General features: G+C 41.6%; 3 protein-coding genes and 1 long non-coding RNA gene across 9 annotated transcripts in view; 2 read left to right on the forward strand and 2 right to left on the reverse strand.

Moving 5' to 3' along the window:
* Window positions 1-9,046, forward strand: part of col4a2 (collagen, type IV, alpha 2) — a 50,172-nt gene extending 41,126 nt beyond the window's left edge. For both annotated transcript variants that reach the window (XM_077579189.1, XM_077579190.1), the window contains 19 exons: window positions 75-236; window positions 307-477; window positions 569-712; window positions 800-925; window positions 991-1,172; window positions 1,292-1,355; window positions 2,008-2,082; window positions 2,178-2,285; window positions 2,365-2,472; window positions 2,565-2,636; window positions 2,763-2,888; window positions 2,974-3,090; window positions 4,360-4,521; window positions 4,617-4,715; window positions 4,806-4,952; window positions 5,228-5,344; window positions 5,644-5,835; window positions 5,918-6,204; window positions 7,367-9,046. In XM_077579189.1, coding sequence (XP_077435315.1) covers window positions 75-236; window positions 307-477; window positions 569-712; window positions 800-925; window positions 991-1,172; window positions 1,292-1,355; window positions 2,008-2,082; window positions 2,178-2,285; window positions 2,365-2,472; window positions 2,565-2,636; window positions 2,763-2,888; window positions 2,974-3,090; window positions 4,360-4,521; window positions 4,617-4,715; window positions 4,806-4,952; window positions 5,228-5,344; window positions 5,644-5,835; window positions 5,918-6,204; window positions 7,367-7,621 — 2,714 coding nt within the window. In that variant the 3' untranslated portion in view covers window positions 7,622-9,046. The remainder of the gene's footprint in view (window positions 1-74; window positions 237-306; window positions 478-568; window positions 713-799; window positions 926-990; window positions 1,173-1,291; window positions 1,356-2,007; window positions 2,083-2,177; window positions 2,286-2,364; window positions 2,473-2,564; window positions 2,637-2,762; window positions 2,889-2,973; window positions 3,091-4,359; window positions 4,522-4,616; window positions 4,716-4,805; window positions 4,953-5,227; window positions 5,345-5,643; window positions 5,836-5,917; window positions 6,205-7,366) is intronic.
* A 37-nt stretch (window positions 9,047-9,083) lies between these two features.
* Window positions 9,084-14,449, reverse strand: rab20 (RAB20, member RAS oncogene family). The gene is made up of 2 exons (XM_077579192.1): window positions 13,993-14,449; window positions 9,084-10,031 (listed from the first exon to the last, which is right to left on the reverse strand). The coding sequence occupies exons 1-2, from the start codon at window positions 14,180-14,182 to the stop codon at window positions 9,454-9,456; spliced, it is 768 nt and encodes a 255-aa protein (XP_077435318.1). The 5' UTR covers window positions 14,183-14,449; the 3' UTR covers window positions 9,084-9,453.
* Window positions 14,450-17,773: 3,324 nt separating this feature from the next.
* On the forward strand, window positions 17,774-25,118 carry naxd (NAD(P)HX dehydratase). 5 transcript variants are annotated; one of them, XM_077579873.1, is made up of 12 exons: window positions 17,774-18,186; window positions 18,776-19,379; window positions 20,730-21,158; window positions 22,217-22,367; window positions 22,464-22,509; window positions 22,586-22,674; window positions 23,096-23,204; window positions 23,834-23,884; window positions 23,961-24,065; window positions 24,142-24,262; window positions 24,350-24,473; window positions 24,852-25,118. In XM_077579873.1, the coding sequence occupies exons 2-12, from the start codon at window positions 18,863-18,865 to the stop codon at window positions 25,000-25,002; spliced, it is 1,893 nt and encodes a 630-aa protein (XP_077435999.1). In that variant the 5' UTR covers window positions 17,774-18,186; window positions 18,776-18,862; the 3' UTR covers window positions 25,003-25,118. The 5 variants fall into 5 exon arrangements, with proteins under 5 accessions (XP_077435999.1, XP_077436000.1, XP_077436001.1 ...); XM_077579874.1 differs by lacking the exon at window positions 18,776-19,379 and having other exon boundaries at window positions 17,775-18,186; XM_077579872.1 differs by lacking the exon at window positions 17,774-18,186 and having other exon boundaries at window positions 18,371-19,379.
* Window positions 19,865-25,283, reverse strand: LOC144060378 (uncharacterized). The gene is made up of 4 exons (XR_013295914.1): window positions 25,135-25,283; window positions 24,897-24,987; window positions 23,085-23,168; window positions 19,865-20,227 (listed from the first exon to the last, which is right to left on the reverse strand). It is a non-coding gene; the product is annotated as an uncharacterized LOC144060378 (long non-coding RNA).
* Between the last annotated feature and the right edge of the window lie 137 nt (window positions 25,284-25,420).

Raw genomic sequence — 25,420 nt, forward strand, 5'->3', positions numbered from 1 at the left:
ACATCGCAATGTTCGGTCGACTAGACTCTACGGTTTTTGTTTTATTTGATGTTTCATTCTGTCTATCACTCCAGGAAGGTCGGGCATGCCTGGTATGATTGGTTCCAAAGGTAACATTGGCCTTCCAGGCCCGCAGGGGGTGGAAGGAAGTCCTGGGCCACCAGGCAATTATGGCTACCCTGGTGATTCTGGCAATGCTGGTGAACCAGGGCCACCGGGTGCTGTCGGACTTCCAGGTGACACCCGATCCATGAGTGCATTTCTTTGAGATGTCCTTGTTCATATTTACTTATCCTGTTTATCCAGGTTTAACTGGTTTAAGGGGTACAGACGGAAACCCGGGAGCTCCAGGTGTATTCGGAATAAAAGGCTTCCCAGGTGAAGCGGGTAACTATGGGTTTGATGGGGAGAGCGGCTTGCAAGGTAACGCAGGACAACCTGGGCAAGAAGGAAAACCAGGACCCGCAGGGATGAAAGGTCAGTTCCACAGATGACTACTTCTCTAATATTCCAGTCCAAATGTACACGATTCAAGCTTTTTGGTGAGCCAATGTTTCTCAATTTCAAGGATACAAAGGGTCTTCTGGCATGTCAGGCTTTGGCGGGGCCTCCGGTAATACAGGCTTTAAAGGAGTCAGTGGGATTAAAGGAGACATCGGATTGTCTGGACAAACTGGCCCAAAAGGAATTACAGGCCAAACTGGAGAAAAAGGTGCTGAACCGGTCTTTTCCAAAACGTGATCTCCACCGTTAGTATAGAGGCTCGCTCTCATCTGCTGATTTCATTGGGGTCTGCCAGGTGATCGCGGGTTAAGGGGGCGACCTGGCGAGAAGCCAGAGATCCCTGCAAAGTTGATCGTCGACATGAAAGGAAACAAGGGAGAAAGTGGAAATCTAGGAAATCAAGGCTTTGTCGGACCAAGAGGTAAATCAGATAGTAATTGCCCAAAAAAATGCCATTTTACTTCCTCACAAAACTCATTTCCACAGGCTCAAAGGGTCTTCCTGGTGTTCCGGGCCAAGAGGGAGGTCATGGGTTTCCTGGAGAGCCCGGTCATGAAAAGGGTTTCCAAGGAGATCCCGGTGCACAGGGGTTTTCGGGGCTCAAAGGAATGCCAGGGTATACTGGGAGTCAAGGAATTTCTGGCTTTGATGGAATGAGTGGTCAAAAGGTGACTAGGAATTGCTTGTCAAAAAGTCTAGAGTCTCTATGTCAAGTTTAATGTTCCATTCTTTTATTGCTTTTTTGCTTGTCACTGTCCATTTTTCTAATGTCTTGTTCTTTTTCTAGGGGACCAAAGGAAGACCTGGTGCCTATGGTGCATCAGGAGACAAGGGCAAGAAAGGAATCAAAGGTACAAACTCCAAATTGGCTTAAAACTAAACAATATTTGTTGACAATAGTTCATCATTACTTGATATTTTTATTAGGGGTGTCAGGCGATTCCAATTTTTTTTTAAATGTACAATAAAACATAATTTTCTGAAGTTCATACGCTCGTTAACATAAAAGTGGAAAAAAGTTAAACTAATTTAGAAATGGCTGCATCTTTTAGTCATTGATACAGTAATTTCATAATAATTCATAAAATTGACTTAAAATTCAAAAGACGTACCACACTGTAAAAAACGAGTGTGATATTGATTTGTGTTGAGGTCATTTGCATTTGTAAGACGTTGGTGACAGCTCAGTGCATTTTACGTTTCATATTAAGAGCTATCTAATCTTTAACATAAAGTAACTTCTGAAATTCTGCACATTTTTTAAATTGTAAAATACAACTTGACCCCAGTCTCCACAAATATATGCATTATTATTACATTTATTACCGATCAATTTTGGCGTGGACGTGTCTACTGTGACTGGAATTCCCCCAGTACAAGCTTTCCAAGTAAGGGGCAGTCATTAATCGCGCATTTAAAAAAAACTGTGGTATTAAAGGAACTTTAAATTAACTCAAAATTAACGCACTCATTTTGCCACCCCTAATTTTTATTTGATTCAAGGTGAGAGTGGCCCTCGCGTCGACATTCCAGGAGCAACTGGACATAGAGGGGAGCTTGGTTCTTCAGGAGACCCAGGTAAAGCAAACTATCAATCATGCCATGTTTTAGTGCTGAATAGCATTTCTGGGGTTCGCTGTGCTGTTGTGAAAGGTTTCATATCATCCAAATAGGTGCGAGAGGAACACCTGGGCTGGCTGGAGAGAGGGGACTGCCTGGTTTTGATGGTATCGAAGGGAAACGGGGACAGTCAGGTGAAGCAGGTGATGTGGGATATCCAGGTAAGAGGTTTACCTATTCTCTTTTACACAGAATTGCAGTTGTAATAAAAATAAAAAATAAATTAATTTTTAATTGTAGGTTCCGATGGACAGAAAGGAACTTCTGGTAACCAAGGTTATAAGGGTTTTGCTGGGACACCTGGGAAAGAGGGGCAGCCAGGTTTCCCAGGCTTTCAAGGAACGAAAGGTGAAAGGATGAAATGAATTCAGTCTTGCTCATTTTCAGCAGATAACAATTCTATTTGTCACATTCATGCTTTATTTTGCAAATGTGTGCAGGCGTCCCTGGCCTCATTGGTCTTTATGGATTAGATGGACTGAAAGGACAAAAGGGTGTCTCTGGCATCACAGGTATTAATGCAGCATGTTATTCCATATTAGTGTTCCTGTAACTGTAAAAAAATATATAAATATTTGAGTATCCGAAATTGAGGAAAGCCATTGTGGGAGTTGAACATTGCTTCTGGTTCTTGTCAGGTTTGGATACTACTGGACCATCTGGCAACCCAGGACCGAAAGGAGAGAAAGGTGATGGTGGCAACCCCAACAACCAGGCGGGTGTGCCGGGCGTTGCGGGTTCCAAAGGCTTGCAAGGAGATATTGGTAAATTTCTCGGCCACTTACTAAGCTCTCAGATGAGTAATGTTTATTTCATAGTGAAGACTTTTCCAATGTTGGGTCTGTTCAGGTGACCAAGGTCAGTTTGGACCATCGGGAATTCGCGGGCCAACAGGACCAGATGGAAAACCAGACAGACCAGGACCCCCAGGGGATAAGGGCTTTCCTGGAACCCTAGGGCTCCATGGTGAGAATATGCACTCTAAAAACAGTTGGGTCAAAAATAACCCAAATTGGGTCAAAAAAGGATCGACCCAATGTTTTGGTTTACTTATTTAACCCCCCAAGCAACCTTTTTTTGTTTTGTTTTTAACTCTTTCACTGCCACTGACGTTTAAAGACGTCAACTAAAAACCTACCGAGCACTGCCAATGACGTCAAAAGACGTCATCCAATGATTTTTTTTTTTTTTTTTGAAACGGGTAGAGGAAACCCTTCCGCATGTCTGGTGAAAGTTTCCAGCCTGTCTGTTGTGCCTAATGACTATTTTTGGCCCCTAGAGGGCAGCGATGACTCTCTTTTGACAAGATCGGGTGGGCATCAGTAGAGGCGGAGCTAGAGCGTCGAGCAGGAGATGAGAATGGAAGACAAAGGAAAAATGGCGGCCGGTCGCGAGGAGCTCACGCCCGAGCCGTTTTTTTTCAAAGACCAAAAGCATCGCTGAAAGAGCACATTGTTGACGACGATGATCATCATCGATGATGAACATGAGGGTGGTGACTCCGTGGTTGGGAAGCATTGACGCGGCAGTAGAAGACGTTAGATGGAGCTAGATGGAGGAGGGAACGGGCAATGGCGAGCGTTTGCAAGCAGCTCTACACATACAAGACGAAAGGCATCGACCAATGCTAAAATAGTACATCGATGACGACGATGATCATCATCGATGATGATGAAGGTGAATCCGAGCTTGACGGCGAAATTGGAACCGCTGACGCGGCGGCTATGACGGTGTCGTAACGCGGAACGCAACCGAGCACGCACAGGCGGACGTTCGATCGGACGACGGAGAGTGCCCCGAGTCCAACTTTTTGGGTTACGCATGAGGGGGAAAAAAAAAAAATATATATATATATAATCCAAATTGGGTCAAAAAAGGACCTATCCATGTTTTGATTTATATATTTAAACCGAAAAGTTAGGTCAAATGAATAACCCACGAACAAATCCAATTTAAGGTGATCGACCCATCAAAAAATAACCCAAAACCCAATTTTTGGGGTTGTTTTGTGTGTTATTCATTTGACTCAACTTTTTTATCTAAATAAATAACCCAAGCATTTGGGTCGGTACCTTTTTGACCTAATTTGGGTTATTTTTTTACCCAACTGTTTCAACAACCGAAAACCATCATTACCATAACTGCTTACCTAGACTTGATCCCAAATGCTCTGATAGCAGCAAAGAATGACTCAATTGTCATCCATTTTACTAACCCTAAAATGATGTTTCCCAGGTTTCCCTGGAGCCAGAGGGTTTCCTGGTATTGATGCCGCCGCTGGAGAAAAGGGTATATCTGGAGTACTTGGGCATCCTGGAGCCCCTGGTAGGAAAGGATTCAAAGGAGACCAAGGTTCAAGTGGATATAGGGGACCAAATGGGATTTCTGGGAAGAAAGGTACAATATGCTTACGTTGCGAAAATTGCCACATCACAAATCCACATCCACCAAACCCCTCGTGATATATACTGGTCATTTACGTCACATTACAGGTGAGAAAGGGGAACATGGCTCAATGGGGACTCCAGGTCAGATTGGGATCCAGGGAGAGAGAGGACCATATGGCCCTAAAGGAGATGTCGGACCTTCAGGTAAATAATTAATTTATTAGATTAAGACTTCCTATTGGTTAGTCTCCAGTTTGTCCCGGTGTTGTTTTAAATGGTCTGTTTGGCTTGCAGGTTTCCGTGGGTTGCCAGGAAACCAGGGTCCACTTGCAGATCCTAGGATAGTCCCAGGAGAGAGGGGCCCTCTGGGACGACAGGGTATTCAAGGACCGAGAGGCATCCAAGGGGAAGCAGGACCACGGGGACCCTCTGGAGATGCCGGTCAGTTTTTTTTAATGAACAAACCAATGAATGAATAAATAAGTCGATAATAATATGTCTGGTTGATTTCAAAAATGTATATTTAAGGTTTTTTCCAATGTGTAAACATTCAAATAAATTCATTAAAACATAAAAAATAAAAAATAAAGCAACACTAATATATATATATATATATATATGCTATATATGTACTGCAAATCGTATAGGCAAAAACATTTCAATTCTGTAATTAGTGAATTAAGGAGATCATATTGGCGGGCTCTGTCATTTTTCAGGTTTTGTTGGGCCCATTGGACAGAAAGGCATGCCTGGAATAAGTGGAAGACCGGGAACGCCTGGGTTCCGTGGGGAGGCGGGTCAAGTGGGCCATGCTGGTTTGCAAGGCATGGAAGGTACGTCTGATCAGCGCAGATGAGGATTAGTGTTAATAGTCTTGGATTAACGGATTGAAAAGTAGGTGCGGGTTTATGCGGGGAATTGGTTAGTTAGCAAATAGGATTTTTTTTAAAGCATTCTTGTTTTGTAAATGTTTCATAATAAACTGAGAAACTACTGAGTGTTGTAAATGATCGACGGATAGTCAAGCACGAGTTTATCTTTGAACTCTTGATTTATTATGTAATGATTATAGTTGAAGTGGTTGTTAAGATGTGCCAGTTTGTTGATAATTTTGCATTATTTTTGGTGAAAGGTAACCGAGGTAAATCAGGTGCCTCAGGGTTACCTGGCATGCCCGGCCGCAGTGTCAGTGTGGGTTACTTGCTGGTCAAGCACAGTCAGTCCGAGCAGACGCCCATGTGCCCCGTGGGGATGTCAAAAATATGGGACGGATACAGTCTTTTGTACCTGGAAGGTCAGGAAAAGGCTCACAATCAGGATCTTGGTGAGTCTGGATAAACTGAAGTGATGTCATTCTTGATGAAAAATGAAATCCATGTGCGTGACCTTCATATTGTTCCGGTCAGGCTTGGCTGGTTCCTGCCTCCCACGTTTCAGCACCATGCCCTTCCTGTACTGCAACCCTGGAGACATTTGCTACTACGCCAGCAGGAACGACAAGTCCTACTGGCTGTCCACCACCGCCCCCCTGCCCATGATGCCTGTGGAGGAGGGCGAGATCAAACCCTACATCAGCCGCTGCTCGGTTTGCGAGGCGCCGTCGGTCGCCATCGCCATGCACAGCCAGGACATCACCATCCCGCAGTGTCCCGCTGGATGGCGCAGCCTGTGGATTGGATACTCCTTCCTCATGGTGGGTTTATTGCTATAAAAAGAAAGATTAGAGTCTCTTCTTTCATCAGGTAAAAAAATTGATATTTCTATCTGTTTCCGTTTTGCAGCAATTAGCATCAGAATATAACTAAGTTTCATCATTATTTACAAATCTGTTTAAAACATTGGGGGAAACAGTTTGTTGCAACATGACCCTGGTTGATCTCTTATACTCTGCTACTACCTACTGGCCGTTTTTGTAATAACTACCATTGCTTCAAGCATTCTCTTCAGAGGCTGTATCCAAAGCCTTCCGTATGCTCTAGCATTAAAAAAGAAAAGAAAAAAAGAAGTATATATACGTCTTTGGGAGCATGGTAATATTTAAAATAGAATGTATTGATACATTTTGGGGAGCAAATGATTTAATGTGCATTTGAACCCTCCTTTTGGCATCTACACACAATATTAAACATGTGGGAATACAGGCAATCTGTAACTTTGAAGTTGGAATGCCCACCTAATGCTGTGCCATAGCGTAGGTCTTTATGCATTTAGCTCAGTTTCCCATTGCAGATTCACAGAAAACTAGGTGAGAGTAAATTAGCATCATTGCTAATAGTTTTAAGCAAATTGTGTACTCCAATTTTTCCCAATTGCCTCAAAGAAGAAGTCAACCCAGAAAAAAATCATTGACTATGATATGTTCTATGCAGACCCATTAGTCTAAATACAATATTTTGGTTAGTATTTCATTAGTAGAATATGAGTTAAGCAGCAAAATCCAGCTGTTTTTATCAATATCAGAAGGCGCCATTTTACAGAGCTGTGCCTTCTGTATGCTCTAGCATTTAAAAAAAAAGAAGAAAAAAGTATTTATACGTCTTTGGGAGCATGGTAATATTTAAAATAGAATACGTTTTGGGGAGCAAATGATTTAATGTGCATTTGCTTATTTGTTTTGTTTTTGTGGGCCGGTCTGAGCCCTGAAACTCCAGAGCTGAAAATGAGTCCCAGCTAACATCCCTGAATGAATAGGGTTTTTATTCTATCTTGGAACAAAAGGCTATGTTATGCCCTTTTTTCATGATGTCAGGATCAAAAAATAATAAACAGGTGTCTGACGGAATGACCTCTACTCTAACCTGGGAAAACAATGTTTGCTACAAAATCCAACCAAATGCATGACCTCTTTCTCGCAGCATACGGCAGCAGGAAACGAAGGCGGGGGCCAGTCGCTGTCGTCGCCCGGTTCTTGCCTGGAAGACTTCCGGACGTCGCCGTTCATCGAGTGCAACGGCGCCAAAGGCACGTGTCACTACTTCGCCAACAAGCACAGCTTCTGGCTCACCTCCATAGATCAGTCTTTCCACGCCGAGCCGGCTTCAGAGACGCTCAAAGCGGGCCAGCTCCTGTCGCGCATCAGCCGCTGCCAGGTCTGCATGAAGAACTTGTGAAAGGAGAATCCTCGTGTATTAAGTCATTAGGTCATCTATCAGTGTAAACGACAACAGCCCCGCCCCGAGCCACGAAGCTCGAATACGCAATGACTGTTTGGTGCCTTGAGAAACAAGTATGTTGGTTCTAAATGTGTAATGGTGCTTACTGTTTTAACTTATTACCTCAGGCAATCACACAGAGACTGTTCATTGCTACTATTGCACTGCATCCAACCTTATCTTTAAGCCACTAACTCTGCTTCTCCACCAGGCCTTCACTATTGTTATGCTTTGTATTACTTCCGTTGAGTTGTTTCCATGTCACATGCACATCTATCAGCCATAATGTTAATTGCAATCCACCATATGCAAAATGCACTGATTGTAATTTTGAGGTTATTGTTTATGTGAACTTGACAGCAGAGAAATTTCAGGCTCACTTTCCACTTAACAAATCCGCTAATGATTAATTCATCTGCCAGGCAGACAGAATGTAAACAGCCTGGACCTGGATCCAAGGTCCTTGGGTAACCGTTTGCTTATCATGGGACTATGCAGTTTTTATAGTCTTCCTAGGGCAGAGAAGGGCAACTGCAGGCCACTTGATTAGTTTTCACAAAGAAATTAAAATATATATTTTTTTAGGGGATTATAATGATATTTCCTGTACTAAAGTGGAAGATTTTTTTTTTTTAGCCATTCATTTTCCGAACCGCTTCAACAGCAGGGAGTCTGCTGTATAGCTTTAAATTGTTATATCATCATTCACCACTAGATGGCAGACACCACTGGTTAGGAAGTGTGTAGTCCTGTGGCCCCCAGTAGTACTGCTGAAAAAGTAAAGGGATACTCATTGAGCCATTTTCAGCAATAAAACGTTATTGTTTTGTCTAGAATGAATTTGGTAAATTTTCATGCACAATTAATACCTTAAAATAGTATTTTTTTCCACTTGCTGTCAACTGAAGATGACAAGCTTTGCTGACCAAACCCAGAAAACAGGTGAGCCACGATTGGTCGTTACCTACTTCCTCAGCACAGGTGATGCCATATTCAGTCGACAGCAAGAGGAAAAACATTTTTTTTTTAAGTTATTATACAAGAAAAAGAATGAAGATTTCATTCTGGACAAAATATTAACTTTATACTGCTAAAAATGGCTCAATTTGTCAAGTATTCCTTTAAGACCCCCTCCTGCCCATCTCTGACTTAGTACCATAAATTGGGGGGGATTGCAAATTTTTTAATGTGTTCGCTTATATAAATTATGAGGATTTATGGGTTACATGTTTTTGTGAATAATTGGCCAGATCAAGTGCTCCATTTAACACATTTTGTCCTTTGTTTGGAAACACACCGGATAATTATTGGTCAAGCAACGCTTATTCATTGAATACATTATTATGGTATTATAATGCAAAAGATTAAATGTTGTTTCTAAGAGTCCTTGTGTGATTTCATCAATTAAACAAAACACAGCTAAATAAAAATCTTTATTATTATGACACTTGGCTTAAAAATTCAACATAGCTGTGTGCCGTTACATCACATCAAAAAAATCAGTGTTAATGAGGGTAACGAAAGATTTAAGTCTGATCCATGAAAGTGATATTAAATACAGTGTAATGTGCTACCTACGTCATAATTTGTGCAATTAGGTCTGTGAAACTCATGAAAAGTTCATTTCTGGATTCTGAAGTGTGTTTATTGTCCGCAGACATCCACTTTTAGTCACTGTCGAATAGATGCTGCTTCACAGTATGAAGGCGGTATTAAGGTGACAAAGGCGAGTGCTTTCTTTGTCGATTCACATACAAAGTGGTGCGTTAAAACGCTTCCTGGGGGGTTTCCTAGCAGCACGTCGACCGGCTCCGCTTGCCGCCGCCCCTCCGGCACACTTCCAAGTCCACGGTGGCAGACTCCTGGTTCTCGTTCCTCTTCCTCAGGATGGAGGGGAGCACCAGGTCGAAGAGCGCCTCGAACAGAGCGTCCACGTTGTAGCCCGTCTTGGCGCTGGTCTCAAAGCACATCTTCTCCGCGGGCACGCTGGTCCTCTCGTCCGAACCCTTGTAACGAAGAATCCGCCCGTAGAAGGCCAACGCGTCCTCGCGGGTGACTTGCTTGGGAAACGTGACGCTGGGAATGGACACGGGCGAGGCGGGCGGCGTGGGGCAAGCGGACAGCACATCTGATCTGTCCTCAGATTCTGTTTGATTGGCGGTGATCGCCTGCTGAGCTTTAGGGTCCGTCAGGTCAGCCTTGTTGCCCACCACGGCGTAAATGCAATCGTGGTTGGCGGTGTCCGTCAGGGAGAGGAAGCGCTCCTCTAGCTCGGCCAGGCTCTGCCAGTTGGTGACGTCGTAAGTCAGGATGACGGCGGCGGCGCCGCGGCAGTACATGGAGCCCAAGCCGTGGAACTGCTCCCGGCCTGTGGAGGGAGACATCAAAATTCGAGGTCATGGGAAAAAGCCACAATGATTTTTGAACAACACTGACACAGGACAGGCAATATGGGGTAAAATTATTTGTGATAATCCTTTTTTTTTTGGATACAGAAAAAGTAAGCAATGAAGACTTTTTTTTACTTGTATTTTTCCCTTCTGGGATTTGCCCAACTAGCTTTAAAAAAAATTACCAAAAAAACTTGCATCAACAAGTGTTTATATGATGACGTCACTCTTTAGATATCGCGTCCTCATTACTGCTAGACTTTAATGTCTTTGTTAAGCTAAGTAAGATACTATATGAAACACAGCACAGCTAAACTGTGTCAATATAAATGTGCACAGGTCTCAAGAGTGCAGGCGTGGGAAAAGTCGGTTTCTATACAAAACCTCATTCAGCACAAAAGTACAGCCTGCAGCCACAAGAAGTGTTTTGTCATCAACAAGTTTTTCATTAGTTATTGTGCAAGGGAAGAAAACTTTAAAGGGATACTTGACTCATTGAGCCATTTTCAGCAGTTAAAAGGTATTTTTGTCCAGAATTAATTTGATACATCATTATTTTTCATGTACAATTAATACCCTGAAAACCTAATTTTCCTCAGCACAGGTGATGTCATCTTTAGTCGACAGCAAGTGGAAAAAAATCGTTTTTCAAGGTATTAATTGTTCATGAAAAATAATGAAGTCATCATATCATCATAGACTAAATATTATCTTCTTACTGTTGAAAATGTCAAAATGAATCAAGTACCCCTTTAATAATACCTCTGTGAATCTCCAACTAATCCTGTCATCTATTTTATATAATTCCAGCCACTTTCTCACTATATATTAATTCCAGGATTTGGGCTGGGATTTGACTACATTTCTTAATTGATGATTAGGAAAATAAATTATCTTATAGATGAAGATTTTGCTTTCTCTCCGGATCCTCTAGTCTGAACTCATTTTCATGCCATAGCACAACATTGCTGCCTGGTGGACTACAACTCGATTAAGCAACATAAGAATATTCAATGCACCGTCATTTCAGACAACAAGGTAATGTCGGGAATCACGTACAACATATCACAATGATGTCCCGGAATAGATCTATTGAGGATGTGAGAGTTTTTTTTCTTAATACATGCTGGGAGGGACTGATAAGACGTTCTTGTGCTTCTGGAAATAGCTGGCTGAGGCATACGGTCTTCCTGTCATGACGCCATCATGTGACTTTAGAGGAAGAGGGCAAGATCCTTAAAAACACTGCCGGGAAACTCAGCTGTCCAAATGAAAATGTCAGATGGGAAAGACGAAAAAAAGAGCAGCTTGTTTGTTTTGAAAACATCCCACAACAGGTTTCTTCAGCAGAACGGCGCTGGAGCCGATCTTGCAATTTCTTAAGCAAAGTGACCCAATAAAGCAGACGATTAAGCCTTGGGAGAGGTCAGGGAAACGCAGACAGGAAGTGACTCGCCAACCCTTGCTTATCTTACCTTACTGAAGTATTTCAGTAAGTCATGCTTAAATAGCGGTCCGCGTAATGACTCACGTCACAGCTAGCACGTTCAGTCAACATCATGATGGGACACGATTATCTTTCGGATTAGCCCGGGACAGAAGCGCTGTATAAATGGGAAAGTCAGCTTGAATAATCAATTACTCGTGTGGGCAAAAGTGGACAATGACTGCCTGTTTCTGACTTTTGAGAGGAAATTTGTCACAAAGCTTTAGTTATTCCCAATTAGATAGACAAAACATTAATAAACAGTTTATCATGCACAACGTGTTCATTCAATCCCAGACTGGAAGTGGTGAAACGCTATACTTCTTAGTGGCCACCTTTCAAAATAAATCATGAAAGAATGTAACGTCGCATGTAATTGTAAGACAGGAGAGGAAATTGTCACAATCGGAATGGACGCTGACTCGTGCCGTGACATCATTATCAGAACACTGTTTTTTCCGGTGAGCTGGCCTTGGATTTTTCTTCCGGATGAACTCCACTATTTCGTAACCCTTTTCAACAACAGCAAAGGTTCAAATCCACAGGCCATAGCCTTTACGCAATGTCTTTTTTTTATTTTTTATTGAGGAAGCACTTGCTCAGGAGTTGCCCCTTGCTGCACATTGGACAAATAATAAGCAAAATGGAATTGAAGGCCATGCAGTGTACAATTTGGAAAGCAAAGTAAATGTTTGGTGAGGTGAAGTCACACCAAAGTTCAAACTACTTTCACAGGAGTAAGTAAAGAAATCATCAAAGGAAAGCAATGCTGGGTTTTCTTTAGCTTTGTTTTGACTTTTTCCAAAAGATAACGACATTTTGGGTTACGCGAAGACAAATATACATCGTAAGTTACATGAAGTCTAAACTCAAATTCCAAATAGTCATTTTTTAAAATGAAGGTAGAGCGATTTGCTGTGTTTACATTTTGCTGCGGTCAACTTGTATTCACGTATCACGTATCACAATTCACCCCTACTCACCAAATTCTCTGTAGAACATAACTAAGGCTGTATGCTGAAAAACGCACCAAGAAAATTTTTGAGCATAATACCAGTAAGATGGCCAATAGGAAAGTTATAATTGGCAAAATACATGTCAGCATTCCTGCACTTCCAATGTATTTCTTCAAGACGAAAGCATCTTTAACACATTTATTTTTTTAGAGAATGCTGTAAGATGAATATGAAATCACATTAAATGCTCTTGGAATCAAATTTCTGTCAATATTTATTTATGGTATTTATGGTTGGAACAATCAATTCGTTCACAGCTGTTAACATTAGTAAACTAAAATCCATTTATACTAACCAATACTGCTATTGACGTACATTTATGAAGTATGTTTTCCTGGCAGGCATGGAACAGGGTCTCACCATGCTTGTCAGTGAAATCTCTCTGAGCGGGGAATGCTTGTGAACGTAGCGAATTTTGGGTTTTTATCAGGATTTGTAAGATGTCCGCAGACAGTTTTTGCTTGTCGCTAAAGACATTTCGAACATATTCAGACAATTTTTTCACTGTCAGCGAAGATCTTTTGAAACCTTTTATAAACGCTGACAACGACCCCAAATTTGTCACTCAGTGAGATACAGGGAACTTTTCATTTATAAATTTATTTAAACGTCCACTTTATTAAAAAAATAAATTATGCTGACACTAGGAACTCCCTACACTTTTTATTTAAAAAATTTTGGGGGAAATTTTGAAAAACTATTTACAGTAGAAAACTTAAGGGAACTATTATTTGCTCAGTTTTTAATTCATCTTAACACATGCTGATGATCCTAATCCTAATATTTTCTCTTTTATTGAAAATAAATATCGGCTTGAACTTGAAGTATGGGTTATTGGTCTCCTTGACTACTAATAAATCTGTATCGGCCGTGAAAAAAAAACATATCAGTCTATCACTAATGGAAAATCTTCTGAGTCTTGTTTACTGTTTGTTGTCTCATTAGTTTGAGGTGTCACAAAAGCAATAAAATATCAGCATCGAAGTCTGTTCTGGTTGACGTGTTTCTTTTCATTAAAAAGCTTTTTTTCCCTCCCCTTTTTGGTGAAAGCAGCCCATGTTCTACTTCCGATTACTAAAGAACAGAAAAGGCTAGAAACAAATGTTATTCCTAAGTGAAAGCAGAGTCTATTTCTACTCTTTCTCTTGGTATGGACGCACTTAATATTGTCGCAGTACGTAATATTCCGCGGGTTTTATCAGTCAAACTGGAACAATTACTTAAAGCACAGAGCCGAAACTTTGTCCATTTTATGACACAGGTAGCCCCGTGCCAACAGTCCCCACGAGAGACGAGTCCTCAAGAGTCATCCAGACTGCAGATCACATGCCACTGATTGCCTCGACTGCAGGAATCACGCGTCATTGGGCAAACGCAGCGAGTAAACTCACGGGAATTAGCACACAAAAAACAAACACATTTGAGAGGAAGTATTACCAGCGGTGTCCCATATGGAGACGTTGTATGGCCCCCACTGTTTGAGGAAGAACGCCCCTCCGACGGTGCTGATGGTGTCTTTGAACTTCCTCTCCGTGTACCTGTGGAGGAGAGACGTCTTGCCCACGTTCATGTCCCCGAGAAGCACCACCTTCACGTCGGGCTTCCTCATCTTCGACGACTCGGGCATGTTCGCCGCAACTTCCCCCCGCCGGAGTTACGCTACGTTACGTTATATAAAGATAACAGGCGGCCTAGCTCGTAAAAGTCAAGAGCGTAGGGTAGAGCAACGCCATTTTTACAAAGTGGCAAAGTTGGAGGTGCTGACTATTATAAGCGGGTCATCCTGAAATCTGCGCTCGCACTTTTGAGCGATTGCGAGCAACCGCAAGTGAGGTGGAAGAGGAAGTGAAATTGGGGAACTTCGTCTTCAATCACGCCTCGCAGGTTCAACCGTGGCCCCGCCCCTTCAAGGCGCTCGTCATTCTTCATAAGGCTCACACATGCATAGCAATATATTTTCAATGCTATTATACGTACACAAGTCATGGAAAAAATTAAATGTTAAAGTTGCAAATAATTTAAAAAACGGTCATGAAATATATAAATGAATAAGGATGACTAAAAAGGTTCGATTTAAATAAAATATTTCAGATTTGAATAGATAGATAGATAGATAGATAGATAGATAGATAGATAGATAGATAGATAGATAGATAGATAGATAGATAGATAGATAGATAGATAGATAGATAGATAGATAGTTTTCTTTACTTAATTTACTTGCAATGTTTGCTTTGTTCTTGTTTTACTTATCTGTACTGCATGACTGATTTATGTTCCATGCACAGCACTTTGTATACAGCAATGTTAGTTTTAAAGTGCTTTATAAATATAAAGTTGAGTTGAGTTGGATAGCCGGACGGACGGATGGACGGAAGGAGAAGAAAGAAAGAAAGAAAGAAAGAAAGAAAGAAAGAAAGAAAGAAAGGAAAAAGAAAGAAAGAAAGACATTTTTCAACTCTATTGTTCAATTATTTAAATGATGTGGCAGGCCAGATATGCCGCACCCCAATTCCCCCCCCCCCCTTGAGCTTGTCAGCTGTGCTCTCCAATCTAGATGTTTTGTTGACCAACCTTTACTGAGCCTTTACATCAGAAAACTCTCACAGGACACCACCAAACAGAAATGTGACCGAAATATTAAGGAAATGTACTGACTCAGTATGAAAACCATGAGTCTCTGGATAGCACGTTAAATGTACCTTCTGCCATCTGGTGGGAAAAAAACTAACATTTTAATGGTTTTTGCCTGCCACCATGCAGTATTTGTAATACATAACAGTTTTAAAATAGACGCTATACATACAGCACAGTGGTTGAGAGTCACCGCCCTATATATATAACTACATAACTGCTTTGACTTGATTTTCTATTATTATTCAATATTCTTAGAGGAAGGCAGCATGGCGGAGTGGTGATAGTAAGTCTGCCTCAGAGTGGAGAGGTCTTCGGTTCAAATCTCAGCTATGGCTTTCCTTGTAGATTTTCCCTATGTTTGAATGGTTTTGTCTGTGTGTATGCCCACATTCCCAAAACATGAAGGTTCATTAAGACGCTAAACTGTCTATAGGTGTGAATTTCAGTGTCAGTGCTTGTTTACCATTATGTCCTGCTTCCCTGTAACCCTAAAAAATGTTCTATAGTAGAGATAGACTCATACGGTTTTTTTTCAGGGCCGATACGATGCCGATTATTAGTAGTCAAGGAGGCCGATAACCAATATTTGAAGCCAATATTAATTTTCAGTAAAAAAAAAAGGGGGGGGGGGGGGTATTGGCGTAAAAATGTTTTAAAATACAAATGCCAGTCTTGACTTTGTTGCAATGGCTTTAGGCATTAATGCTTATTGAACAATTGTTCACATTTTTCAAAATGTAGAAGCTTTATAAAAAAATTATCTTGGACAATATACTTAATTTTAAATTTCTAAAAAAAAATAAAAATGGTTATCACTACGCCTTAAAAGGTTAAATGGAAACTGGAAACACATTTCTTTGTTTTAATGTCAAACAAAAGGTTCAGAAGGTTCACAGGGTCACCAGCATCTCTTACAAAGTTAACTGAAATTTTAAATAAATAGTTCCCTGAGATTAAAACGTTTTTAGCTTTACCTTTTATCGGCCGTCAGATTTTGAAAAAAGGCCGATACCGATATTCGTCAAAAATTTCCAATATCGACGCCATATCCCCTGATAGAAATAGATAATTGAATGGATGTTTTTAAAATGATAAATATGACCAGCTGACAATCAGTCAAGAGTGTGCCCAGCCTCTGACATCAAAGTCAGTTTGCATAGACTCCAGCTCAACCGACAAGCGATAGATGGATGGATGATGGCTGGATGGATGGATGTCGAGTTGACATGTATATGTAAATCGTTATATTTTTAAGATCATTCTTAATTCAGTAGATTTCAGGTGGCAGGTGGAAGCGATGCAAGATCAACACTTTTCCCCTTTGGCATTGATTGGTGATACACTTATGATGTCATATAAAAAATAACAGCCAACGAAAAAGCTCAATACGTTTTTTGAGGTAATCCCTATAAGGCCTTGTTCTTCAGACTGCCAGCCTTAGGGTTTAGCCATTTTTAGCCCATCCAGATGAAAAGGGGTGGCTCGTTTGTAGTATACTACTCTGAACAGTCACAAAGCACATGAAATCCTAAGATGAAAACCACATGCGGGAGGTAGTTTCATATCCGATTTGGACAGGATGCGTCTCAGTCTGACGTCACTCTACGCGTGCAAAAACCCTATGCCCCGCGGGGCCTGTCAATATCCTGTCGGTTCGCTGCCCGGCTGGTTCCTCGCATGCTCGGCAGCCAAACGTCTTGACGGCTCCACTGCCCAGTCGGCTCCGCTCATATTCAACCGGAAATACAATGACAGTTTACGTTACTTGAAGCCGGTCTTGCTACCACATCAGTTCTTCACATGCGCAACCGGAAATAGGCAATTAATGCCCAGCCTTAGCCATAAATATATGGTCGTTTTAAAAATATATATATTTTGGGGAGGGGGGCAAAAGCCTTGTATTTTTCCAATGTATATGTTCATGTAAATTGTTCCATGCAGTAAAAACAAAAAAAAAAAACTGCTGCAAGTTTGGAAACAACATCCCTTTGAAATATTACCCGTATACAATTATTCGAAGCTTGATCACTTAAGAGTAAGCACGTATTACCAATGAATAAAGTATAGGTTTAAAGTGTGGAACAGTACATTTCAGACCTTTAGGAGCAGAAATCAGTAACCGTCGAGAACCCTCAGGTATAGCATCAAAAACAATAGCGTATTCACGAAGCGTAACAGGTAAACATGTAAAAAATAATGGACCATTCTCATTCAATAATTGACTAACTAAAGAAATACAATTATCAACACATGGGGGTCTGTATATCAGCGACCAGGACAAAAGAGGCTGACTATATGAAAAATTGCTAATTTAACTGGTATTTTTGAAATATTATAATTACATCTCAGCAAAAATTCTAAACCTCATACTGACTTGAAAACATGTGTAGTAATGAAGTTACATATTGAATCGGGGTTATTCAAATATAACTTGATCCATTTGATTTTAAATGAAGGGGGCGGGAAGTACGGAGCGGTAAATAGCGTCACAATGACGTCAAACACTACACGCGCTAGGCACCGCCTCCGTTCGACGTCGTTGCTACAGCAACATGTCAGTGGGTCAATAATAATGTAGCTCAGTCTGAACAGGGCCAGATCGGATTTGGACACTTGCTAAAACTAGTCTGAACAGTCAGCCCTAAAAATCGTATTTGAGTTGGAATCCGATTGGAGTTAGATATGCCTGCAGTCTGCACGCAGCCTAATAAATAACACCTACATATGGCTATGTACTGTATGAATCAGTTATGCAGCAATTAATCAAGCCTAAATGAATACGTCAAACAATAGATAAAAGAATATGAGTTGACTAGAGCTTTATGCCATAAGATTGTCGCATAGATATGACATTTTTTTGTGGATTTAGGAATTTCCGAGTAGTCTTTAAAGGCATCGTGAACTATTTCTTCCTGTATTGCTGTGGCTAAGTAAACCTCATGACCAGACGTATTTGTGCACAGTTGACAGCGTTGACACGCTCTTGGAGTTTAGGTAAGAAGTGTGTGCACCACGTAGGGTCTTCCTGTCGGGGAAAAGGTTAGTTAGCGGCAAGCATGTCAGTAAACAATGAATGACAACAACATGCCGGAGCCCGTTCAAACGCTCGCCTTCTTGTTCGTCACCGTAACTGTGTCGATTATCGCCACATTGTTCTATTTGAACATGGAAGGTAAAGTGAGACCATGTGTTTAATGTACTGTCATTTCTGTTTTATGGCGTTCTTTCTGTCATATTCTCCGTTTTGTCGAAGTATTGACACCTTACGCTCATGTTGTTAGCTATGAATTTGACTTGGTGGTCTTTAGGACCCCGCAGACACCACGTAAACCAGGGGGTTGACGCGAACCGACACTCTCAGAGGACCGATCAGAGGTCAGTTTTTAAATTCTCAAAAATGAGACTAAGACGGGAATTGATTTGGAAAGCTGGTCCTTGTTCAGTTTTGTTGAAACTTCCCTGCTTGGGCATTTTTGTCAACGACGTAGAGGGATAAACATGGCAAGGTTTTAGCTAGAACACGGAGATTCGACGTGCAAATGCGCCCTCATTTGAACAATACGCACGCTTTCACCATTTCAAGACACCAGAGGTAACCAGAGGTTTTTGGAGACGAGACAGGTAGAGAACCAGGCCAGCTACATCCATCCCAACTACTCGAGGCTCGGCTATGCTGCTCAACAACACAACGCGGGGCTTTCTGTGGTCGGACGCGGAGACGAGGACGTTATTGAACATCTGGGGGGAGCAGGACGTCCAGGAGGCGCTGGACGGCAACTTCCGCAACAGCTTCGTGTACCGCGATGTGTCCCGGAGGCTGGCGGCGATGGGCTTCGAGCGCACGCCGGAGCAGTGCAGGGTGCGGATTAAGAGCCTCAAAAGACAATACTTGCTGGCCAAGGAGGGCAATCTGCGCAACAACAGGCAATATCACAAAATCGCCAAGTTCTACGACACCATGGAGCGGATCCTGAGCAATCGGCCTGCCCTTGACCCCCAAGAGTTCATAGATGGCGGGCCGGGAGGGGAGGAGGCCGTGGATGGCTTGGATGAGGATGCGGAGGATGCTCAGGACGTCTACTCCGAAAGTACTGGAGACTGTCCCTTCCCCGCCGAGACTGAAGTCAAGCTGGAGTACCCCAGTATTCCCATCCCCATCCCGGTTAAAGTCACAGTGGGCAATAACAGTAAGTGCACATGCATTCCATTGTTACGCGTCTAAATGATTGCTTATTGTGGTTTTGTGTCAAAGATACAAGATACAGATACAGTTACATATTTGTTATTTATGGTAGAATGCAGTGTATGTAACATGGCGGGATTCAGGACAGATGAATTCAGTTGATCCGGTTTAACTCAATCCGTTCCAGATTTTTTCGGATTTAAAAACAAAATCAGTGACTGAATTAATCTGTTGCAGTCGCCATTATAAAACCTTTATTAACTGTACAGACAAGGGACTTTAATTAAACATGTGATACCCAACCAGTATTCAGTGAGAGATCTTCAAGTGTGCTACCAGAAATTATTCAAACTCACTTAATTGGTCATTGTATCTTCACCTTTCTATGCCAGCTACTTGAAATGACGAACGGAGCAATTAAATGCTCTTCCACTAGATGGCAGAGGGTAAATAATTCACCTGCGCATCCACAGTTTATGACATTTTTGTTTGGTGGTGTTCGCGATATTTTTTTCGACCTAATGTAAAATGTGTATTTTGACTTTTTGAGAATCGCTGCACTATGCTCTTATGATTAATGGTCTAATTAATGCATTGTGGATGTAGCTCAAATTTGAGCACATTTTTAATGATGACTTATTTTCTGTATTTTAATATTAAAAGTAAGCCTCTATTTCTATCAAAAGAGAAGATACTTAAAACACTCTTAACTAAATGTGATACAGACGTGCCTCTTTTTAGCATTCCACTGTCACACAAATGTGAAAAGAAGTCATCCTTACTTGCTATGTCTTCCTTGCAGTCAACTCTTCAGGTCTCAAGTCTCACAGGTCGTGAGGCGTTACGGTCAACCTGCAAAAGTAAAAAGTGGTGCTGAAAAACACTGTCTTACAGTCAACAATGCGCTAACAGTGGAGAAGCTAGGCCTCCATGATAACATTTTATTTTTTTTCCTTCCCACAAATTTGATGTGTGATTTTAATCTATTTCCCCCCTTTGCTTAAAAAAAAAAAAAAAAAGTATGACGATGACATTTAAGTACAGTTTTGCTCCCGTAATAACTTTTGAAACATATTTTATTGCCTATCAATTCTAATATAAAATATCAATAATGTGTTCAAATCATGTTGTCATGTTTCTTTTTCATGGTACAAAGAGGCATAGAAAATGGAGGTGAATTTGTATGTAGCAAATCGCAATTAGTCAGGGCAACACTTGTCTCATAGCTAACCAGTCAATCTGAGGCTAGCGCTAAGAGCATTGTTAGTGGATTACCACATTTTACTAGCTAGCCATCAAAAGTGTGGAGCTGCTACCTCTACATTTAAATCCAAATGTCTCGTTTCTCCTTCAGGTACATCCGAAAGACCTCTCAACAGCAGCCAGTTGGCGGCAAACTGCTCCGCCTCCACACCCAAGCAACGGCGGCGGCGGCGCGTTAACTTCCCCATGGAGAGGCTAATGGAGCAATTCCTGAAGCAGAGCTCGCAGGCCGAGGACAACTTCTACCGCATGGAGGAGCGCCGCTTGCAGGCCGAGGACAGCCGGCGCGAGGCGGAGCACGCCAGAGAGCTTCACATGCTTCAGATGCTCGGGCAGATGTTCTCTAACATCTCCTCGGCCAGGCCGAGCTCGGGAACGGCGCCCCCTCCTCACTTGAAAACCGGCGTGCCCGTCCACACCCCCGTGTTTTCCCAAACCTGCACACCCCACCAGCCCACGCCCCCAACAGACAGTTTGGCCAAGCAGGGTCAGATGTTGAAGCCTGACTCTCAGCCATTAGGTATTATTGGAGCTGTCACCTGTGCAGACAGCAGGTTGAGGTGGAGCTGGCACTCAATGATGCTTATGTGACCCCCGCCCCCACCCTTTTCCGAATGCGTCTTTAATCTGATGGTTTATTGCACTTGGTCTTTTTGATTTATATTAGACAGGAATAAAAAAGTCAAATCACTGTCATAAACAAAACGTGCACCAAATATAAATCCAAATTGGGTATGTGTGGAAGCAATTTAAATTAAAGAGGGGAAGTCAACCTTAAACATTTCTTGACAATAATATATGTGACCTCACTAGTCTAAACATGACATTCTGATTAATATTACATTTGTGGAATATGAGTTGTGCAGAAAAATCCAACCATTTTTATCCATCTCGGGGCGGCCATTTTGCCACTTGCTGTCGACTGAAGATGACATCACAGTTGCTCGGGCAATGACTATTCACGGCTCACCTGTTTTCTGAAGCTGAGCTGTGATCGGTTGTTACTTGAGACCTGTGATGTCATTTTCACTCGACAGCAAGTGACAAAATGACCGCCTTCAGATATTGATAAAAAATGCTGGACTTTGCGGCTTTAACTCATATTCCACTAACGCAAAATTGACCAACATACCATATTTAGACTAGTGGGGCTGCATAGAACATATCGTCAAGAAATTTTGGGAGGGTTTTGACTTCCACTTAGACCATGGAAAATGCAACACGGAGAATTTATCTCACTCAAATCAGATGGTAGTGTGTTGTGCTTATGTAGGATAAGATTACATTTTGCACCCTCGGACAAGGGATGGACATTTGCCTAAGAGGAAAAAAAATATTGAATATTCATGTATCATTTTTATTTTAGTTTGCACAAATACAAAAAGTGTGTTTTTGCACATTTCAAAAGTTCTTCTGACAGTAAGTAGCACAATCCATTTTGTCTCTGTTCCTTCAAGACACGGTAATCTAAAATCAATTCCACATAAAAACAACTTCCTTTTAGCTATTAAGATCTGACGAACTTTTTAGCTTTTAGTTTAAACCAAACCGTGTTTCAACCTTGTTTTATTCCTGCAGTGTTTGAGCGCCGTTACAGCTTGGCCCCGGCATCTGACGGGGGCATGGATGAGCACGTCCTGTCTCTAGTGAAGAAGATAGTCCCTCCGTTGTCCAGCCACAAGCACAAGGGACAAGATGGCCGAATCGGGATCATTGGCGGATGCCAAGAGTATGTCACACGCGTGCGCACGCCAGCTTCGGATTTCATTTCCTGTATTGATCACATTTGATTTCACCCTCTAATGCTTCCATCTTCACCTTCAAGCTACACTGGAGCACCATATTTTGCCGCCATCTCCGCACTGAAAGTGGTATGTAAAATATGCCCCGACTGTCTATTTGTACATTAAATTCAGTGATGCTGCAACGTCTTTGTCTTGTCTCCAGGGTGCTGACTTGTCTCACGTGTTCTGCACCAAAGACGCTGCAGCTGTAATCAAATCCTACAGCCCTGAGCTCATAGTTCATCCTGTGCTGTGAGTAGACTATTTGTGTAAACTGATCATGCGAACAGATGGCAAAAAAACTCCAGTATTCAGTTTCTGCCTCACTTTGGTCACAGTTAAAAAACGATGATGATCCAGTCTAATTGCTTTATCTATGCAGTATTTGATCACATGACACGTGATTGGTCGTGCAGGAGAAGGGAGCATGAGGGGGATAGTTGGACCTCTAAAGTTGGTTAGAGTGGGTTTATTTATTTATTTTATTATTATTATTTTTTTAATCTTAAACAAAACATACTCATGGATTGAATCTTTTAGATGTTCACTGAGATGAAGTCCTTCCTGATGTCATGCATCAGAATTATTGACCTCTGTTGACTTGAGAGTTTGTTCATTTTGTTCCAAGTGTGTGTATCTAATTTTAATGTGTTTATGTGTACCTTTTTAAAAGGGACAGTCCAAACGCGGTGGAGGAGATTGAAAAATGGCTCCCGAGACTGCACAGCCTTGTGGTGGGACCTGGTCTAGGGAGAGAAGACTTGTTATTAAAAACAGCCAAGGCACGTACTGAATATTTGCATGCATTTAACGAGTACATGGAAGTAAGGGCTCATATGTTAGCATTAATATAGACTAGTTGGTTATTTACATGCTGGGGATTCTGTTACATACTGTAGTTTGGATTTACATGTACTCGCCATGCTTCATGTAACACAATTATGCTTTTTTTTTATGCTCTCAAGTGACTCAATGCAAATTATACATCATGAACAAACAGGAGGAAATGCAGGAAATTTTATATCTTAAGATCAGAAGCAGGCGTATCGTAGATAAAATTGATCACATTCTGCTGTTGCGACTGAAGCATAAATAGACAGATTGGATGTAAATGTTTCCCTGTCTAGTTGGAAAGCTGGTAAATTAAAGTTTCATTCACCATTTATTTAACCCATTGACAAAAGGAGGAGGTAATTTTTGCATATTACAAATAAACAACTGAAAAATGATCAAATAAAAATGTGTTTTGCATTCAAAAAGTATGCTACTAATGTGGAATATGCGACCCACTTATACAATAATAAGGGATATTTAAAATATGTTTTTGGATATGACCTATGAGGACAAAATGTTGAATCCAACGTATCTTGAACCAGAATATTTTCACAAGTAATATATTTCTCCCTTGTAGGAGGTGATTGAGAAATCCAAAGCAAGAGATATTCCAATCGTCATCGACGCAGTGAGTATTTGCCTGCATCAACTTTGTCTTGTCTTTACAAAGTTATAGCGACTTTTTCTTTGTTTGCCTTCGACAGGACGGATTGTGGCTGGTCACAAAGCAGCCGTCTGTTATTCAGGGCTACCAGAAGGGCATCATCACGCCCAACTTCATGGAGTTCACGCGCCTGTACGAGACGCTGGTGGGTCTCTCGCCAAGTGATCAGTTCAAAAACGTCTGTGCCAAAAGTGTTTGAATCCTGCGTGTTGTCATGTCAGCAACACAAGGCTGTGGACAGCGGTGATCACCGTAGTAGCGTCCTGCAGCTAAGCGAAACCATGGGAAACATCACCGTGCTACTTAAGGGAGAGAAGGATCTCATTGCGGATGGTAGCACAGGTTTGTATTGAGCCTGCTGCTGATTGAGTGTTTATATCAGTGACACATACTGTTAACATGTCACCTTGTTTTTGTGTTTTTTTGCAGTGGTCGCATGCAGTACAGAAGGCAGCGGGAGGCGATGCGGAGGACAAGGTGATCTTCTGTCTGGATCTGCTGGCGTACTGGCACACTGGGCCTATGCTGCCGCTCAAGCAGGACTGATCACAGGGTGGGTACTCCATAAAAGGATAGGGCATGTTGCTCGTAATATGCATTAAATATGGATGAGTCTTGAGTTAACTTGATATGCTGGCGATCATACACTCAGCCACAACATTAGTCTAGCCAATGAGAGAGCATGAAAATGTTCTTTTAAATTTAAAAATTTACAGCCTTGATGGATATTTTTGGGAATGTGGAGTAGGGGGGAGCTGGGGTATTTTTGACTGTGAGGCAAATGTGCTAACACCTTCAACAATACAAAATTGGGACTTAATACTTAAATTGGATTTCATTCAATAGTTTAAGTGAACCTAATGTTTTATTCATTTTTCTAAGTAACGTGCAATTGTGCATTATTGCCAACTCAACTGATGTCTTCCCGCAGTGTGAACCCGTCAGTGGTGGCAGCAATGGGGGCCTCTTCACTCACCAGACAGTGCAACAGGCAAGCCTTCCAGCGACATGGCAGGTCCACCACCACGACGGATATGATCCAGGAGATTGGCCCAGTCTTCAAAAATCTATTTGAAAGATGAAAACTGACATTGTACATACAGTCGATTTTTCATTTTGTGCTACCAACTATTACTTTCAGTCTTTTTCATGAATGGATGAGGGTTAGTGTGAAAAATAAAATTAGCCAAAGGCTGAAGATGTGTGGACTATACCTCTTTGTGCATCCCTCGAACACTTTGTCTTTCTAAGTCTTCCCGGACCACATAAGTGATGGAGAGAAATATGGATGTAGTTGTAATTATGTTTTTTTTATGACGAAAATAAAAATATGACTTTGTGAGTCAGTTTATGTGGAACAGTGGAACAATTATTTAAATACTGCTCTTGTTTAAAAAAACAAAAAAAAAAAACAATAAACGTGTTCGCCACCAGATGACAGCATTGACTCAGTACGTAAACTAACGTGGATCCATTGTTTGACCACCACTGTACTCTACA

This window comes from Vanacampus margaritifer, chromosome 11, assembly GCF_051991255.1.
Source record: "Vanacampus margaritifer isolate UIUO_Vmar chromosome 11, RoL_Vmar_1.0, whole genome shotgun sequence".
NCBI classification, from domain to species: domain Eukaryota; kingdom Metazoa; phylum Chordata; class Actinopteri; order Syngnathiformes; family Syngnathidae; genus Vanacampus; species Vanacampus margaritifer.